This window comes from Desmodus rotundus, chromosome 1 (assembly GCF_022682495.2).
Source record: "Desmodus rotundus isolate HL8 chromosome 1, HLdesRot8A.1, whole genome shotgun sequence".
Taxonomy (NCBI): Eukaryota; Metazoa; Chordata; class Mammalia; order Chiroptera; family Phyllostomidae; genus Desmodus; species Desmodus rotundus.
The window spans coordinates 90,007,622-90,028,046 of NC_071387.1; the positions used below are offsets into that span (position 1 = coordinate 90,007,622).

A 20,425-nucleotide genomic window follows, 5' to 3' on the forward strand; every position below is an offset into this window, starting at 1 on the left:
TCTTATCACTCAGGAAATTACAAGGATTTTAGGAGCCCTGTGGAGGAACCAGGGACAGAGACCAATCTGTATTTTTTATTATCTCACAGTTTCCCTTCTCTCAGGAATCTCAGTCTTGTGCTACCTATTGTCCAATTTCTAAAAATCATTGTTCATATGTTTTGGTTGTTTTTCTAATTATTCAAAGCAGGAGGTTTTATTTACTGCCAATGACCCCATCATAGCTGAAAGCATAAGTTCAACTTGTTTCTTTTTTTACTGATGAGTGGTATTTCACGAGTGGATATGCCACATTTGTTTAATCTTTCCCCTGTTGTTGGACATTTGAGTTGTTTCCAGTTTTTGGTTCTAATGAATGAAACTGGACAAGTCTTAGTATGGACATATGTTTTAACTTCTCTTTAGTAAATACCTACAGGTTGAATTCCTGGGTCATAAAGTATTGTATATATAACTTTTAAGACATTGCCAAACAGTTCTCCAACATAGCGTATCAGCAATGTGTGTATAAGAGTTCTCATTGCTCTACATTACCACCAATACTTGGCATTATCAGTCTTTTAAACCTTTAGCCATTCTAGTGGGTAGGTAGTGGTATCTCATTGTGGATCAAATTTTCATGTTCCAGTAACTAATGATGTTGATAATCTTTTATGTGTTTATTGGCCATTTGTATTTTTTAAAATGAAGTTTAAGTTTGTACCTTTTCTCCATTTTCCCCATTGGCTTATCTTCTCACTGAATTGCAAGAGTTCTTTTTAGATTCTGGATATAAATCCTTTGTCTGATGTAACAGAACCCATGCTTTTAAGTACTCCTCTTTGCTTGATTGGGGGAATGGTGGAGAGGGAAAGAATTAAATAGGAGAGATGATTATGTCTTAGACTAGGATAGGAGTTTAGATGGAGCAAAGTAGATGAAATTTTAAAGTTATTTTTAAAAAAATTGCTAGGGACTCTGGGTCTATTTGTCTTTCCCTCGTGTCTTCTGAATGTTCTTAAATATATCTAAGAAATCAAACCTGAGTTATTTCTATGCTTGAATTAACCACAGGAGGATGTCTCAGGAACCTAGGACATACGCTCTTCTCCTGTTCCTTTTTCTGAGCTATGGAGTGGCAAGTCTCAGAGTTCCAAATTCCAGGCAGGGTAAGTTTCGAGGGAGGAAAAGTCTGTCATGGTTTCCACACATCTTAGGGGATGGAGTGGGGAAGAACCAGTTTAGGTTTGTAATGTGCTATGGTAAAGTATTTTGGAGAGAGTGTGTGTACATGTGTGCATGTGTGAGCACATTCATGTAGGATTTTCACAATTATTCTAAAAGTGTTTTCAAACCAAGATTTTCTCACGTTAGGCACATACAGGTGCAGGTATAATTAAAACCCACTAAAATTTTCCTTCATCACTGACTTTTTAGGGGGACTCTTTTTCCTAACCCACATTTGTATCTTCGAAGGTCACACAATTTTAGTTATACATTCATTGGCTTTCTTACAGATTTGCATCCGTTGTTGCAAAAAATGGCAGTGAGTATTCAATTTTTTTAAAAAACCCAAACCTTTTCTACTTGTACAGCTAATTTTTGGATGTTATACTTGATATTTTCTCTCTGTCTTTTAGGAAGAAATAATAGATGGAAACTATCTGATGGGTAATGTCCCCACTCTGTCCCTACTTGCTGCTTCTAAGAATTTCACACAGAATGTGACTGTGATCTCTTTGGAGTGATTCCTTTCTTAAATTGTCTTTTCATTTTATTCCCATTGTAGCATTACTGGATCTCATAGAGTTTCAAAGGTAACTGACCCTAGAGGGGAGGGGATGGGATGGAATAGATTTTCAATAAAAACTGTTAATGAAAGTCTCTTAATTGTAAAAGGTAATACATGCTTATACAAAAATGTCAACCACAGCACAAGTGCCTTTTGTCAAGTAGACACATTTGTTCCACTAACTTTCATTCCTCTCTGCTGTAGCATAGGAGCTAACATTTACTGAGTGTTTACTGTGTAGAAGGTACTGTTCTAAGTGCTTTATGCATAGAAACACATCTAATCCTTGCAGATACCCTGGGGTTGGTCCTATTGTTATCCCATTAGACAGAATGGTGACACTGAAGCCCAAGAGGGTGAATCAAGGTCATATAGCAGGGAAGTGGTGGCACTGCAGCATGTACCCAGCAACTGGGCTCCGCAGTCTGTTGCCTTCACCTGGTGGTGTTACATATTACATGTGGGCCGGTGTTAGATACTGGGGCATGAGGCAGGGCACTGGAGGGTCTGGTGGAAAGACAGGTTTTAGCAGATGATTCTAATATGATGAGTATTCTGAAAGAGAAGAAATGGAGGCCTTGGGTCTCTTGGCAAGGCCACCCAATTATTCTAGAGTGATGGATCCCCATAAAACTCCTCTCCCTAAAATAACTCCAGTTGATAGTTTTATATATATTCTTTCAGACTAAATATTTATTTATTCATTATTCTACTTATAACAAAAATGGGATTATAAAAGGCCTTCTAGTGGCTTACACCAGGAGGGTTTATCTATCGTCATTCTACTACATCTAGAAGCAAACGCCTGATTCACCCCTTTTTGACTGACAAGTGGTAGTCCACTGAATGGGTGTGCCATATTTGTTGAACCTTGCACCTGTTAGATGTTTGATTTGATTCCAATTTTTTGGCTATTATGAATCAAACTGTGCATTTTCTATGCATTGGGCTCTGTTTTAAGCACTTTACATGGGTGAACATATTGAATCCTCACAATTGTTAACTGTATAACATAGAAAGTGAAATTGAGGCACGGGACAATTCAATAAATTATATAAAGCCACAAAATTAAGTAATTGAGCCAACATTTAAATTCAGGTTTTGAGCCCCTGCTCTTCACAATGCTATTCCAGCATCTGCTTTTTATTTATTTTTATTATTTAAAAAAAGATTTTATTTATTTATTTGAGGGGAGGGAGAAAGAGAGGAGAGAAACACTGGTGTGAGAGATGTTGACTGGATTCCTCTCGCATGCCCCCAACCTGGGACCTGGCTTGTAACCCAGGCACGTGCCCTGACTGGGAATTGAACAGGTGACCTTTCTGGTTCACAGGCCAGCACTCAGTCCACTGAGCCACACGAGCAAGGGCAGCATCTACTTTTTAAATTTAACTTAGTAACAACACCTTTCTAAGTTCATCTGTTTGATTGTAGTTGATTTAAGTGGATTGTTATGGGAATTAGAATGTTGCACATAGCCCAGAAATTGATCATTGTTCTTGGGAGAATGGGATCCAGGTAGATTTCTAGAATTGGAAAATCCCCTCACTGCCTACCCATTGTGCCAGATTAACAAGTCTCCTACCTTCACACATAAAGTTTCTAGCATCCCCAGCAACATCCCACCATCTTCTGTGAACTCTGGTCCCCTGGTCACTGAGCTAGTAGGAAAACTACTCATCACAGGGAAACTGTCATCATGATCTTCTCCCACCTGTCTTTGATGGAAGCTCCCACATGTGGACCTCAGACCTGTCCCACAGAATCCTGGCCTACTTGAATTCACGGAATGTTGCCTTCACCGTCCCCAGCCTGCAGGTATGTACCTGAGACCCATCTGTATATGTTCCCTTCTCAGTGCTCAGTGATTGCAAACTCAGGCCAGGTAAGCTGGAGAAGTGGGCTAAGTGTAGAGCTAGTTTTCACTTCCTCAAAGAAATGTGTTCTGTCCAGTTTTTCTTGAAACATGATACAAGCTCTTGTCTATCTTTCATTTTTCCCTCTTTGATGGAAACATAGTGTATTAGGATATTAGCTGAGCTGCTATAACAAAGAGACCCCGGATTACAGTGCTCAAACAATTTAGTTTATTTCTGTCTTATGTAATAGTCCACAACTAAGTGAGAGATCCAGAGAGGGTCTATTTCAAAAGCCGTTCCAGAGGCCCAGGTTCCTTCTATCTTGTTGTTTTTATCATCTCCAGGGAGTTGTTGCCCACATGTCTGACACAGCACATCTATTCTCTAACCTAAGGGAGGGTGTGGTGGGAAAGAGGAAGTGAAGGGCAAGCACTTTCTCTTTTAAGGATGTGACCTGCCAGTCCCACACTTCCTTCTGCTTATCCTCCTTTGGCTCCCAGTCCATAGTCACATCTTCCTGTAGTCCTTCCTCAGAGACCATCAACTCAGCTTAGACTTGTGGGATTCTGTTGCTACAAGGAAAACAGGAGAGCGGATCTTTGAGTATAATTATCAGTATCTCAGTTATGCATGCAAGAAGTATTTTTCTTCAATTTTAATTCTACTGTAAGAAAAGCAATAGCACGTCAATGTTTTTTTTTAAGTGTATAGTTAAGCATGTTATTTTCAGTATTTTTTCTTCAAATTTTTTATTGTTATTGTATTACAGTTGTCCCAATTTTTCCCCTTTTACTTTCCTCTGCCCAGCTCAACCCCACTCCCACAGTCAATCCCCACAACGTTGCCCACATCCATGGGTCATTCATACCTGTTCTTTGGCTAGTCCCTTGTCCTTCTTCCCACCATCATCCCCCACCCACCTCCCCTTTGGTCACTTTCAGTCTGTTCCATGTTTCCATGCCTCTGAGTCTATTTTGCCCATTAGTTTATTTTGTTTATTAGATTCCTCTTATAAGAGAGGTCATATGGTATTTTTCTTTCACCAACTGGCTTCTTTCACTTATCATAATACTCTCCAGTTCCATCCATGCTGTCACAAAAGGTAGGAGTTCCTTCTTTCTTTCTGCTCTGTAGTATTCTATAGTGTAAATGTACCACAGCAATTTACTGATCCATTTACTGATCATTTACTGATGGGCACTTATGCTGTTTCCAGCACTTGGCTATTGTAAATAGTGCATCTATGAACATAGGGGTACATAAGTTTTTTTGAATTGGTGTTTCAGTATTCTTAGGGTATATTCTCAGCAGTGGAATCACTGGGTCAAAAGGCAGTTCCATTTTCAATTTTTTGAGGAAATTCCATACTGTTTTCCACACAGGCTGCACTGGTCTTCATTCCTACCAGTAGTACACAAGGTTCCTGTTTTTCCACATCCTTGCCAGCAATTATTCTCTGTTTATTTATTAACGATAGCCATTCTGACAGGTGTGTGGTGATATATCATCGCAGTTTTAATTTGCATCTCTCTGATGGCTAGTGATGTTGAGCATCTATTCATATGTCTATGGACCATCTGTATATCCTCCTTGGAGAAGTGTCTATTCAGATCTTTTGCCCATATTTTAATTGGATTGTTTTTCTCCCTGGTGTTGAGTCGTATGAATTCTTTATATATTTTGGAGATAAAACCCTTGTCCGAGATATCATTGGCAAATATATTTTCCCATACAGTTGGTTCCCTTTTCATTTTGCTGATGTTTTCTTTAGCCATGCAGAAGCTTTTTAATTTGATGTAGTCCCATTTGTTTATTTTTCCCTTTCTTTCCCTTGCCCTAGGAGATATATTGGCAAAAATATTGCTATGTGGAATAGCTGAAATTTTACTGCCTATGTTTTCCTCTAGGAGTTTTATAGTATCACAACTTATATTTAAGTCTTTTATCCACTTTGAGTTTATTCTGGTTTGTGGTGTAATTTGGTTGTCTAGTTTAATTATTTTTTTGCATGTAGCTGTCCAGATCTCACAACACCATTTGTTGAAGAGGCTATTTTTACTCCATTGTATGCTCATGCCTCCTTTGTCAAATATTAATTGATGATAGAGACTTGGGTTTATTTCTGGGTTCTCTATTCTGTTCCCTTAGTCTATGTGTCTGTTCTTATGCCAGTACCAGGCTGCTTTGATTACAGTGGTCTTATAGTATATTTTGATATCAGGTATTATGATACCTCCAACTTTGTTCTTCTTTCTCAAGATTGCTAAGGTTATTTGGGGTCTTTTTGGGTTCCATATAAATGTTTGGAATATTTTTTTCTAGAACTGTGAAATATGCCATTGGAATTGTAATAAGAATTGCACTGAATATGTAGACTGCTTTGGGTAGTATGGACATTTTAATTATGTTAATTTTTCCAATCCATGAACATGGTATATGCTTCCACTTATTTGTGTCTTCCTCAATGTCTTTTCTCAGTGTGCTATAGTTTTCTCAGTACAGATTTTTTACCTACTTGGTTAAATTTATTCCTAGGCACTGTATTTTTCTTGTTGCTTATAGCAGTGGGATTGTCCCCTTAGTTTCTCTTTCTGATAGTTCATTGTTGGTGTACAAAAATGCCATCAGTTTCTGAATATTGAGTTTATATCCTGCCATTTTGCCTAATTCACTTATTAGGTCAAATAGGTTTTTGGTAGAGGCTATAGGTTTTCTATGTACACTATCATGTCATTTGCCAATAATGACAGTTTTTACTTCCTCCTTTCCAATGTGTATGCCTTTTATTTATTTTTTGTCTGATTCCTATGGCTAAAACTTCCAGTACTATGTTGAATAAGAGTGGTGAAAGTGGGCACCCTTGTCTTGTTCCTGATCTTAAGGGGAAAGTTTTTAGATTTTGCCCTTTTTGAGTATGATGTTGGCAGTAGATTTCTCATATATGGCCTTTATTATGTTGAGGTATGACCCCCCTATTCCCACCTTGCTGAGTATTTTTATCATAAATGGGTGCTATACCTTATCAAATGCTTTTTTAGCATCTATTGATATAATCATGTGATTTTTGTCTTTCATTTCATTTATGTGATGTATTACATTTATTGTTTTGTGAGTATTGTACCATCCTTGCATCCCTGGGATGAATCCCATTTGATCATGGTGTATGATCTTTTTAATGTATTGCTGGATCTGGATTGCCATATTTTGTTGAGGATTTTAGCATTCTTGTTCATCAGAGATATTGGCCTGTAATTTACCTGGTTTTGGAATTAGATAATACTGGTTGTGTAAAAAGAGTTTGTGAGTCTTCCCTCTTCTTGAATTTTTTGGAATAGTTTGAGAATAAGAGTTAGTTCTTCTTTGAATGTTTGGTAAAATTTGCCTGTGAAGCTTTTGTGTCCCAGGAGTTTTATTACTGCTTCAATTTCACAGTTGTTATTGGTCTATTCAGGTTTTCTGCTTCCTTCTGATTCAGTTTTAGAAGATTGGATGTTTCTAGAAATTTATCCATTTCACCCAAGTTGTCCAATTTCTTGGCATGTAGTTGTTCATAGTAATTTCTTACAATCCTTTTTATATCTGTGGTATTGGTAGCTTCTCTTTCATTTCTGATTTTGTTTATTAGGATCCTCTTTCTTTTTTTCTTCATGAGTCTGGGTAAAGTTTTATCAATATTGTTTATCTTTTCAAAGAACTAGCTCCTAGATTCATTGATACTTTGAATTGTTTTTTTAGTCTGTGTCATTTAATTCTGCTGTGGTCTTGATTATTTCCTTCCTTAACACCCCACTTATACTCACTCCAGGCTTTGTTTGTTGTTCCTCTAGTTCTTGTAGATGTAGCGTTGGGTAGTTTATTTGAGATTTTTCTCTCTTTTTTAGGTAGGCCTATATTGCTATGAACTACCCTTTCAGGACTGCCTTCGCTGTGTCCCATAGATTTTGGGTTGTTGTAAGTTCATTTCCACTTGTTTCCAGATACTTTTGTTTTCTTTCTTGATCTCATTGTTAACCCATTCATTATTTAATAACATGTTAGTCAGTCTCCATGTATTTGATTGTTTTTGAGTTTATTCCTTGAGATTACTTTCTGGTTTCAAGCCATTGTGATCCGAGAAAATGCTTGATATAATTTCAATTTTCTTGAATTTTTTGAGTCTTGTTTTTTGTCCTACCTTGTAGTCTGTCTTTGAAAATGATCCATGTGTATTTGAAAAGAGTGTATATTTTGCTTCTTTGGAGTGAAATTCCAAATTCAATGCCACACTATCCTTGTTGATTCTTTCTTTGGAAGATCTACCCATTGTTGACAGTGAGGCGTTAAAATCCTCTACTATGACTGTATTGCTGTCAGTCTCTTTCTTGAAGTCCTCCAAGATTTTCTTTATGTATTTAGGTGCTGCTATGTTGTGTGCATATATGTTTAGAAGGGCAAAATCCTTTTGTTGGACTATTTCCTTAAGTATTATTTAGTGACCTTCTTTGTCTTTTGTTATGGCCTTTGTTTTGAAGTCTATTTTATCTGATATAAATATTGCTACCCCAGTTTTTTTTTCAAGTGTATGTTTGGTTAGAATATATATATTTTAATCCCTTCACTTTCAGCCTCTGTAGATCTTTTGTTGTGATGTGGGTCTGTTGTAGACAGTTTATATGTTTTCTCATTCATTCAGCTACCCTATGCCTTTTTATTGGGGCATTTAGCCCATTTACAGTTTTTAAAAAGATTTACTTATCTATTTTTAGTGAGAGGGGAAGGAAAGGAGAAAGAGAGGGAGAGAAACATCAATGTGTGGTTGCCTCTCATGTACCTGCTGCTGAGGACCTGGCCCACAACCCAAGCATGTGCCCAGACTCGGAATTGAACCAGCAGCTCTTTGGTTCACAGGCCCTCACTCAATCCACTAAACTATACCAGCCAAGGCTTACATTTAAGGTTATTATTGATAGGTGTTTATTCATTGCCATGTTTCCCTTTGTACCTGTGTTCATCTCTCTCTCTCTCTCTCTCTCTGTCTCTCCCTCTCTTTCCTCATTTTCTTAAAACAGTCCCTTTTCATTTCTTGCATTTCTGGTTTGGTGGAGGTGCACTTTTTAAGCCTATTTGTGTGTGTGTGTATGGGGGGTGGGGAAGCTCCTTATTTCACTTTCCATTTTAAATCAGAGCTTTGCTGGGTAGGTTAGTATTGGTTGCAGGCCTTTGCTTTTCATTACTTGAAATATTTTCTGCCATTCACTTTTGGCTTATAGTGTTTCTGTTGAGAAGTCAGCTGACAGCCTTATGGGAGCTCCTTTATATGTTACTAGCTCTTTCTTCCTTGCTGCCTTTAAGATTCTCTCTTTGTCTTTAAATTTTGCCATTTTAATTATGATGTGTCTTAGAATGGGCCTCTTTGGGTTCCTCTTGATGGGACCCTCTGTGCTTCCTGGACTTGAATGACTTTTTCCCTCACCGAGTTAGGGAAGTTTTTTGTCATTACTTTTTCAGACAGGTTTTCTGTCCCTTGCTCCTTTTCTTCTCCTTCTGGTACCCTATGATTTGAATATTATTACAATTCATGTTGTCCTGCAGCCCCCTTAAACTATCTTTATTCTTTTTGAGTCTTTTTTGTTTTGTTGCTCTGACTGCGTGTTTTATCTACCTTGCCTTCCAACTCACGGATTCGATCCTCTGCTTCATCAAGCCTGCTTTTTATTCTTTCTAGTGTATTGTTCATTTGAGATATTGTATTCTTTTTCTCTTGGCTCTTATTCATAGTTTCTGTGTGCTTTTTCATGCTGATGTAGTTTCCACTAAGTTCCTTGTAGCTCCCATTGAGTTCCTTGTAGTTCTAACTGAGTTCCTTGAGCATCCTTATAACCATTATTTTGAATTCTATGTCTTATAATTTGATTGCCTCAATTTCATTTAGCACTGTTTCTGGGGATTCCTCTTTTCCTTTCAATTGGGTGTCATTTCTTTGTCTCCCCATTTTAGGTGACTCTTTTTGTTTGTTTCTACTTATTGGATTGATCTGCTTTGACTCCCTGAGTCATGGGGGATAAGTCTGTGCTGGGAGACCTGTGTGACTCAGTGGGGCAATCTCCTTGATCTCCTGAGCTGGATGCTCTTGGGATGCCCTTTATGCTGTTTATGTGGGTTCTCTTGTTATAGTTGGGTTTTGGTTGTTGTTGGGTCATTCTTTTGTGGCTTCTTCTTTTCGGGTGGCTCACTGAGAGTCACACCACCCATCACATCTTGTATGCTATTATACAGGTGCTGCCGGAACAAAACGTAACAACCAGGAAGCAAAACTCACACCTCCAAAAATACCCCCCAACTACAACCACACTATCAATAATGAATGAGTCAGTATTAATAAAGGTGGAAAGAGATGAAGACTCTTATAAGAAAGGATAAACAAATATGAGATGACTAATAGAAAGAAAAATGATTTTGAGGTGGTAGAGGGAGAAGAAATTATAAGAATAGGGAATAGAAATATGGTGAAGAAAGAAAGAAAAGAAAATTTACAGTGTAAATAAAAAATGGAAGGAAGAAGGCAAATGGAGAAGGGAAGAGTATAATGTGAGGTTTAAAAAACAAAAGTTAATGAAAAAATAAGAAGAAAATTGAAGAAAAACAACCACTACAGCAATATCAATATCAAATGACCAAAGATAATAAAGGTGGAAAAGAAATGAAGGGAAAAAGAAAGAAAGAAAGATTATGACATGTATAAATGAAAGAGAAGTGATTTTGAGAAGATAGTGGGAGAAGAAATATAACAGTAAGGAATAAAAACCAGGCTAAGAGAGGGAAAAAATAAAATTTAAGACAAAAAAATAAATAAAGGGCAGGAGGAAGGCAAAATGGAGTAGGAGAAGGGAACAGTAAAATTTGAGATTTGAAGTACAAAAATAGTGAACATCTAGGAATAAAATTTAAGAAATCATCAACAACCACCATGTCAATAACAAAGGAACAATGATTAATAAAGGTGGAAAGAGAATAAAGATATAAGAAAGGGAAAAAGAGTGTGAGATGACCAGTGGCAAGAAAAATGGTTTTGAGTCCTGGCTGGTGTGGCTCAGTGGATTGAGTGCTGGCCTGTAAAACAAAAGGTCGCCAGTTCGATTCTTGTTCAGGGCACATGCCTGGGTTATGGGCCAGATCCTCAGCTGTGGGTGTGTGAGAGGCAGCCGGTCAATGTTTCTCTCACACATCTATGTTTCTTCCCCTCTCTGTCTTCCTCCCTTCCATTCTCTCTAAAAATCAATAAATAAAATCTCAAAAAAGAAAAATGGTTTTGAGAGGCTGGAAGGAGAAGACACAGTAATAGTGTGGAATAGAAACAAGGCATACAAAGGGAAAAAATAGAATTTAAAACAAAGATGAGAAGGCAAATTAGAATAAGAGAAGGGAGGAGTAAAATATGAAATTTGAAATAAAACTAAAGTACAAAAATAGTGAAATAATAGGAACAAACTTGAAGAGAAAGAAAAGTGTCAACAAACCATGTCAGAGAAAAAAAATAACGCAAATAATGAAGACCCCGGTGGAGTTTGTCTCAGCAGAGTCTAATATTTGCCACTGTCTTCCATTTCTGGATCCACCTCTGGTGATGTCAGATGGTGTCCTAGTGTGGCCCTAGGCAGCCTGTTCAAGACTACAAATGATCCACAGTCTGTGGCTGTCTCCTTAAGGCCTGGCTGGTCTTCCTTGTTCTGTCCTGATGGCTTTCCATCAGCACAGGGCCCATCAGTGGTTCATCTAAAGTCTGAGAGCACTGCAAGTACTACTTCCACCTCTATCCAAGGGGACTTCTGGTGCAATTGGGAGAGTGGAATCCCTGGGTCACCCACAGGAGGCACTGTTCAGTGTTCTGGGAATATGGTGGGAGTGTTTCCTCAACACCACCCCCACACCAACCTGTCTTGTTCTGTCCCAGATAATTTCCAATGATGTATAGTTTCTGATGAATTAGCTGTCTGTTTCCTGTGAGGGGCCAATCTGTGTAAAAGGAGCAGCTCTTTCCTGCTTGATGCTGATGGTAGCTCTGTATAAGAGCTGAGGCTTGGCAGGGCCCTGAACACCTCTTGCTGTGCCAGGGCCCAGTGAACCAGCATAGCTTATAGTGATAGAAGTTCAGAAAGGGCCCTTTCAGAGCTTCTCCTTCTTTCCCTTGTGGATATGCGCTGAGCAGGGGGTTCCTGAACCTGGCCTTACTGATCTGCAGAGACTGTAATCTCACAGGTGGGTGTTGAGCATGTCTGCCTGTGAGCGGACCTGCCTGGTGTCAATGAAACTCAGGTGCTCAGCTCCTGGCCATCCAGTCCCCAGTGTGCCTCTCTCATACGAGACTCAGACCCAAACACTCCACTCTGCAGCCCCCTCCTTGCCAGCTATACTGGTTCAGGTCCCACAGTCCCTTTGGCATGCCACTTTCTGTTCTTCCTGCACAGCTGGACTCAGTGGGAACACACTGCATTTTCACTATGGTTTCTTTGTTGGCAGGACCCCTGTACGTGTGAGCATGGGGTCCCTGCCTTACCATGCCTCAGCTCCCCCTTTAAAAAAGTCTCTATGTGGCACCCACACTGCAGCCCCAAGCCATGGGTTGGCTCTCTGTGCACTGCCCAAAAGCAGAAAGTCTCTCTTGGTCAAGGCTGTTCATAGTTTTAGGAGATAGAGTTTCTCTCTGGAACTCTCCTGGTTTGTGCTGCAGCTATGGATGTGCTGTTTGCTGTATGTGTGCAGCCTAAGTCTCCCAGCCTTTGTGTATCCTTCAAGTCTCTCCCAATTAAGGCTGGGCTTTTTTTCCTGTGTGGGATCAAGGCCTTCACTCTGGGATGGGAGGGAGTTACCATGATGTGTTTTCTGTGTGATCTCTCCTCTGCTGCAGTTGCCTCATACAGAGCATTTCCCCCTCAACTTATAAAATCTCTTACTGGAAGATGCAAATCATCTTCTGTACTCCTTGGCTTCAAAAATTCATACTAGTTGAGATTCTGTTGATTGTTCAGGTTACTTTTCAGAAGATCAGCCAAAAACCCATGCTGGAGGCACAAGCAGGTGGGCTCAGCTTCTACCTACTGGGCCTCCATATTCTATACGGTCATGTTAATAGATGGCAATGGCTGTGTGCCTCAAGAAGCAGTAGGGCGTGGCAGGGCTGGTGTGTTCCGTCTTTACTATTATACCATGAAAAGCTCAGAAAACTGAGGAAATATTCTTCTAGTGTTCGAGAACTAGTTGATTGAGCAAAGAATTCATGCCAAGGATGAATGAAGTTCTAATGTACATTTCTGTGGTTTACATGTTTACTTCCTTTTTATTGAAAATGAAAATATCAACCAACATTTACATTTGAACTACCCTCAGAGAGCTGGTTGTTAACCAGTTACCAGGGTATTCCCTAGCAGTTGGCCTCACAGTATCTGCTTTCTTTCTACTATCAACATCTGTGGTAATAAGGGAAGTAATACCTGACACTTTTTTCTCTGTAGCAGTTTGGTTTCTCATGAAACACATACTTTAACCGATTAGTAGACATACAGTCTGTCCATGTATGTATCTGTGTATCTATCTATGTATCTATTTATGTATCTAACTATCTATCTAAGGCAGGCACAGTGGTAGACACTGGTGACTCAGAGAATAAACAGTCATGTTACTACCCATGTGGACCTTTCATTCCAGGGGGAGAGACATTGAGTAAATTGTGAGCTCATTTAGGATAGAGAATAATGGCTGACACTTACTGACTACTTGCTGTGTGCTATGGACTAGTGAAAAAGCTTTATACACTCATTTGATCCTCAAAACAACACTGACTACTATTGGCTCTATTTTCAGCTTAGGAAACTGAGGCCCAGAGGTGGCATTGCCCATTTAGCAAATAAAAATAAAGAATTCCTAGAGAAATTTGACTTGCAGATGAGTATCAAATGATTTTTTTAAAGTATAAGTATGTCCCATGCAATTGGGATATACTTATGCTAGAACATCATTTATTGTTCATCTGCAATAAAGATTTAACTGGGCATCCTGTATTTTATCTAGCAAGCCTAGTTAAATAACTTGCCCAAGATCATCCAGCTACTAAGAGACAAAGTGAGCATTTGTACACAGATTGTCTGGTTCTAGAGCTCACCTTCTGCCTACAACATCACACTATGCTACCCCTTTAGAGCAGCTCCATTTAAGGGAGATTTAGAAAATAACTCCACATATAGCAAAGGAAATCTCTTTCAGGAGAGACTGCACTGGTAGCTTGGGGCATGGGAGAGTGCCCACCTGGGGGTAAACTTTCTGGACTTGAAAAGTCAATCACCTACAGGGGCCAGGCAGGCCATGGAGAAGGCTGGCTGGGTGGGTAGTGAGCTGGTTATCAGGTCAGGGGACGTGTGCTTAGCGTTCCCAATTCTTTGTGTTTTCCAAGAGAAGTTGGAAATCTGAGTTTTTATGAGGAATACGCTCTTTTAAATGTTGGCAGCTAATGAAAAATGTCACAGCCAGCCTATCCAAATGTGTGCAGGCTGCCAGCTTGTGGTCTCTGCAAGGTAGGAGCCCAGGCTGGGCTGCTGGCCATGGTGCTGACTGGGCTTCCTGGCCTGCCCTCACTAACTCTCCCAACATTCCATGTCCAGGCAACCATGGAAACTCACCTGGAACAGTGTCTGTACCAGCCCCAAAAGCTACTGCAGGACCTGAGGGAAGCAGATGCCCAGCAGTTCCTCACTGCCATGAAGTACCTCTGGGAAGACAAGAAGGACCACATGGTGAGGAGCTCTTGCATTTGCTGAGTAGGGGAGGTCTAGGACCAGTTGGCATTTGTTGAGCTGAAATGAACTGAGGCTGATTTAGGCCCTGAACTTTCTGTATATCTCCCTGACTTCTCCCTCCCCAATCCTCCTGGAGCTTTGGACCTAGAATTTTCTCTAAAGTTCAAAGGAAGAACCTTATGATTCACATTTTTATGGCTACTAAGAAATGAGGGGCACTGAGGGCCTCCAATAGTTTGGCTCAATAAACATCCATGAATGATTACTATGCACCTGGGGACAATGGGTTCAGAGATAAAAGACTGTTCCTGACCTCAAAGAGTTTACAGTCTGGAGGGGAGACAAAAAAACAGAAACAGATCATTTCCACAAAGCAAAGTTGGTAATGTAAGAGAAATCAAGACCTCAGACCTAGGAAATCCCCTGGCCTTAGAAATGGGAGGTTTTGAGTTTCCTTTTTTTCAGAGACATGTTTCTGTGAAACAGTGTTTCCCCATCGGAGGTGGATCATTTTAACATTCTAATAATCATAGATATACTTTAATGTTTGTGATTAAAATAGAATGGACACACCAAACCTGTGAGTTTGGTAGTAGAAATGTAATGTTTATTTTGAAATGAATTTAACTAAAAAAAGAGTTAGTTTAAAAAATACGAAGTAAATAATAGTAAACAAAGTGCCAGATTATGGCAAAAATGGGGGTGGTGGTCTGTGAAATGATATTGACTAATGTTTATTAAAGGTTTACTGTGTGTCAGTTATTATTCTAAGGAAATGACCAGGAAACTATTTCTATGAAGGGCCACATAGTAAATATTTTAGTCTTTGCAGGCCATACAATTTCTGTCACAAGTACTCAGCTCTGCCATTGTAGCAGGAAAGCAGCCTTAGATGGTAGTTAAGTGAAGGGGTGTAGACATCTTCTAATAACACTTTATTCACAAAAATAGGCGGTGGGCCAGATTGGGCTTGTGAGCCATAGTTTTGCCAATAGTGCTATAAGGATGTAACGAGCATGGATCCACTGAATTCTCTTAGGGCTTTCTGAAATAAGGATGATAATAATCTTACTACTTCAACATTCAGATGAGGAAATGGGCTTGGAGAGGTTGGGCAGGTAAACTCAGATTACACACCTTGAAGGGGCAAATCTGAGGTTGGACCCTGGCGTCCTGATTCCAGCTTGAGCCCTGCTGGCATCTGGTAAAACCCAAGGGCCTCTTCTCAGAATAATGTGTTAAAATCTATAACATAAAATACAAATGATTACAAAGGAAGCCAATTCAACTGAAAGACATTAATCAAATACGTTTAAAAAATTGGAATATGATAATTTATGTGCTTCTTTAACACATCCACTAACGAGAATTAGCAGCAGGTCTAATAGCTCCTTGCAATTCTAAGGGAGTGTTGAGTGTAAATGAGATTTCACTACATCAGCAACAACTGTGACATGCTGTATAAGTTCCTACTGATGACAAATCATAGGACCTGCTACCATGTTGGTGACTTGTTGCCTAGGTCTATCCCTGAATGAAATGCTGGGTGTCAGTTCTATGTCAGTGAAAATGAGGGTGCAGTTTTCCCCAAAGTGTTAACAAATGTCCTAAATTCTGTCCACAGACCCCTGCTTAAGATCCCCTAAGTTGCACTCACTAACCACACAGTTTTGCTCCTGTGGTAAGAGACTAAAGGTAGCAGAGAAGTGTGGGCTTGAACTCAGATTCCATCTCTGTGTAAGTTAGGGCAGATTGCTTACTCCCTTCTGTTTTTTTTTTTAATTTTAATTTTTTATTGTTATTCAATTACAGTTGTGTGCCTTTTCTCCCCATCCCTCCACCCCACCCCAGCTGAACCCCCCTCCCTCCCCCATTTTTAAGATTTTTAAAATTTAATTTTAGAGAAAGGGGAAGGGAGGGAGAGAGCAAGGGAGAAAAACATTGATGTGCAAGGGAAACATTGATCAGTAGCTTCTTGCACACCCCCAACTGGGGACCTGGACTGCAACCCAGACATGTGCCCTGACCAGGAATTGAACTGGTGACCTTTTGTTTTGTAGGATGATGCCCAACTCATAGAGCCACACCAGTCAGGGCTCATTCAAGTCTTATGTAAATCTAAGAGGTAGGCACTAATTTTATCTCCATTAAAGAGGAAGAAACTGAGACATAAAAGAGATAAGTAATTTGAGAGTAATTTGCGTCAGCCTACACAGATAATAAATGGAGGGTGTGGGATTTGAATCTAAGAATGTCTGATCCTTAGACCTGTAGGCTTAAGCTATGGGACTGTTGTGGGAATTTATGAGAAGACACACGTTTACTCCATGCTTGGCACAGTGCCTGTTGTGAGACAAATGCTCAGTAAATGGCGACTTTCATTTTTGGAGGGTGTATTGGGTGAAGGACAGAGGACCCAATCAGATTGTGACTAAACCCTGTGAGCATACTGGTTTCTGTGGTTCACAGGACTCATTCATTCATTCACTTCACTTCATTCATACATTCATTCATTCAGCAGGTTATTTCTCAATGTCTTTGAGGTACCAGGCATTCTGCTAGGCTTATAGCCTGGGCCTGAAGGACTTTCCTGGTTCAACCCTACGCTAGAATCAGATGCCAGAACTCCACCCCAGTGGAGTTAAATCAGCTTCTTTGGGGGTGCTGGGATCACTGCCCCAGTGGTGCCAATGTGCAGGCAGAGTTGAGAACCACCAGCTTGGAAGAAAGACAGCACCATGAGCATCTCTAATGCATCACAGGGTTTGCTTTGGGATGCTCTGATCTGACTGAAGTAGAATATCATAGAGGACATCACCAATTGTGTGACGACTGAACTTGAACTTAAAGGATGAGCTGGGTTTTGCTGGGAGAAGGAAGTGGGGAGTGAATTCCAGCTAGAAAAAGGGCCTGAGGTGTGACATCATGGTGTATCTCAGAGCAAGGAATGGCACAGTGCAAATAAAGCTGGTGAAAGCCTTGACTTTGTTCTGTAGGAGACGCAAAGTTGTAGAAGGTTTGACGTAGCAGTGTTACAGAGTGGTCCTTAGTATCCTCACTGCTACCAAGTGTGGTCCCTGCAGGGCTTCCAAATCGGGAGACTGCTCTCAAGACAAGCTTAGCTTCTTTCATTCCTTTAGAAGCTGGAAGATACCATCATCGACTTGAGAGAGATTCGGAAACAAGCCTTGCAGAGCCCAGGAGTGAACCGCAGCCTATTTCTCATCACACTGGAGAGGTGCTTCCAGGTGCTGAACTCTCTGGAATGTGTAGAGATCCTGGCCAAGGTGCTGAGGGGGTCCTCAGGGAGCTTCCTTCAGCCTGATATCACAGATAGGCTTCCCCAGGACCTGCATGAGGACGCCTTCAAGAACTTGTGAGTGCTCCTCCCAGCCCTCTTTACTCCACCCACTACCCTTCATAAACTGTTGTGAGAATTCAAGGAGGTAGTACATGGCAGATGGGAGAAAGCAGGTGGGTGATGTGGATCCCGGCCTGCGGGATCCGCGTGTTGTGTCAGCAGTGGACAAATTCACATAGACTACAGAAATCCTGTGGAGAAAAAGGGACGGCATGGCCACTCTCTAACTGAGAGAGAGGGCAAGAGAGCCAGAGAGAGCCCCAGAGAGCTCGATCCCTGCCCTGACAGGCTTGCTTTTCTGGGCACATTACATTGAGGATGATCCTCATTTACTATGCACAGGTTCACTGTAGGTGATTACATTTTACAGACAATAAAGGACAGAATGCTGCTAATTACTTCAAACAGAAGGATGTTACAGATCAAGGGGGAAAGTGGTTGAACTGGTTATACTCTATACTTGGGAGGTTTAGCACAGACTTTAGGAAGTTAAAGGTACTCAGTAAATTTTTGCTGCCTCAACCAGGGTGAGGGAGTTTTAGCAAAAGCAAGTCTCATAGCACCCTAGGTACAATGCAGGCCTGACTCCCCACGGGAGAACCTGTCCGTGGGCGTGGGCCTGTGTGCTGGACCTCGCACCCACTGGCTTTTCCGAGTGGGAGCTGGGCTACATTTCCCACAGGTGGAACAGTTCCCTATATGGGGACATGTTAGTATGTGAGGTCTGGAACAGAAGCCTAAAATCTGTTTAGAGATGTTTTATTAAAACAGTATCTCCCAAATTTCAGTCATTCTGGTCCCATCCTCACAATTTTTGCCATATCTATACACACCTGCATTATTATTTGCTTCCTAATTTTCTTTTTTTTAAATTTTTATTGTTATTCAATTACAGTTCTATGCCTTTTCTCCCCATCCCTCCACCCCACCCCAGCTGAACCCACCTCCCTCCCTCACCTCCACCCTCCCCCTTGGTTTTGTCCATGTGTCCTTTATAGTAGTTCCTGTAATCCCCTCTTCCCACTCCCCACCCCCCCGCTATTGTTAGACCGTTCTTAACTTCAAAGTCTCTGGTTATATTTTGTTTGCTTTTTTCTTCTATTGATTATGTTTCAGTTAAAGGTGAGATCATATGGTATTTGTCCCTCACCGCCTGGCTTATTTCACTTAGCATAATGCTCTCCAGTTCCATCCATGCTGTTGCAAAGGGTATAAGCACCTTCTTTCTCTCTGCTGCATAGAATTCCATTGTGTAAATATACCATAGTTTTTGGATCCACTCGTTTGATGATGGGCACTTAGGTTGTTTCCAGTACTTGGCTATTGTAAATTGTGCTGCTATGAACATTGGGGTGCACAGGTTCTTTTGGATTGGTGTTTCAGGGTTCTTAGGGTATAATCCCAGCAGTGGAATTGCTGGGACAAAGGGCAGTTCCATTTTTAGTTTTCTGAGGAAATTCCATACTGTTTTCCACAGTGGCCTCACCAGTTTGCATTCCCACCAACAGTGCACTAGGGTTCCCTTTTCTCCGCATCCTCTCCAACATTTGTTTGTGGATTTGTTTATGTTGGCCACTCTGACTGGTGTGAGATGGTACCTCATTGTGGTTTTAATTTGCATCTCTCTGATGGCTAGTGATGCTGAGCCTCTTTTCATATGTCTCTGGGCCCTCTGTATGTCTTCCTTGGAGAAGTGTCTGTTCAAGTCCTTTGCCCATTTTTTAACTGGGTTGTTTGTCTTCCTGGAGTGGAGTCGTGTGAGTTCCTTATATATTTTGGAGATCAGGCCCTTGTCTGAGGTATCATTAGCAAATATGTTTTCCCATACTGTTGGTTCTCTTTGTAATTTGGTGCTGTTTTCTTTAGCCTTGCAGAAGCTTTTTATTTTGATGAGGTCCCATTTGTTTATTCTTTCCTTTATGTCCCTTGCTTTAGGGGGATGTGTCTGTGAGGATGTTGCTGCGTGGAATGTCTGAGATTTTCCTGCCAATGTTTTCCTCGAGGACTTTTATGGTGTTACAACTTATATTTAAGTCTTTTATCCACCTTGAGTTTATTTTCGTGTATGGTGTAAGTTGGTGATCGAGTTTCATTTTTTTGCACGTAGCTGTCCAGATCTCCCAACAACATTTGTTGAAGAGGCTATTTTTGCTCCATTTTATGCTCCTGCCTCCTTTGTCAAATATTAATTGACCATAGAGACTTGGGTTTATTTCTGGGCTCTCTGTTCTGTTCCATTGGTCTATGTGCCTGTTTTTATGCCAGTACCAGGGTGTTTGGATTACAGTGGCCTTGTAATACAGTTTGATATCAGGTATTGTGATCCCTCCTGCTTTGTTCTTCTTTCTCAAAATTGCTGCAGCTATTCGGGGTCGTTTATGGTTCCATATGAACTTCTGAAATGTTTGTTCTATATCTGTGAAATGTGTCATGGGTACTCTAATCGAGATTGCATTGAATCTATAAATTGCTTTGGGTAGTATGGCCATTTTGATGATGTTAATTCTTCCAATCCATGAGCATGGTACATGCTTCCATTTGTTTGTGTCTTCCTTAATTTATTCCTTCAGTGTTGTGTAGTTTTCTGAGTACAGGTCTTTTACCTCCTTAGTTAGGTTTACTCCTAGGTACTTTATTTTTCTTGTTGCTATATCAAATGGGATTTTTT

The 20,425-nt window shown here is 40.4% G+C and overlaps 1 protein-coding gene across 1 annotated transcript in view; it reads left to right on the forward strand.

Annotated features, from left to right (window-relative positions):
* Positions 1-1,057: 1,057 nt before the first annotated feature.
* The window catches only part of OTOA (otoancorin), a 77,576-nt gene continuing 58,208 nt past the window's right edge, over positions 1,058-20,425 (forward strand). Inside the window, exons 1-7 of the mRNA XM_045195454.2 lie at positions 1,058-1,148; positions 1,497-1,525; positions 1,620-1,650; positions 1,769-1,796; positions 3,502-3,589; positions 14,262-14,393; positions 17,537-17,772. Of these exons, the coding sequence (XP_045051389.2) occupies positions 1,058-1,148; positions 1,497-1,525; positions 1,620-1,650; positions 1,769-1,796; positions 3,502-3,589; positions 14,262-14,393; positions 17,537-17,772 (635 nt within the window). The remainder of the gene's footprint in view (positions 1,149-1,496; positions 1,526-1,619; positions 1,651-1,768; positions 1,797-3,501; positions 3,590-14,261; positions 14,394-17,536; positions 17,773-20,425) is intronic.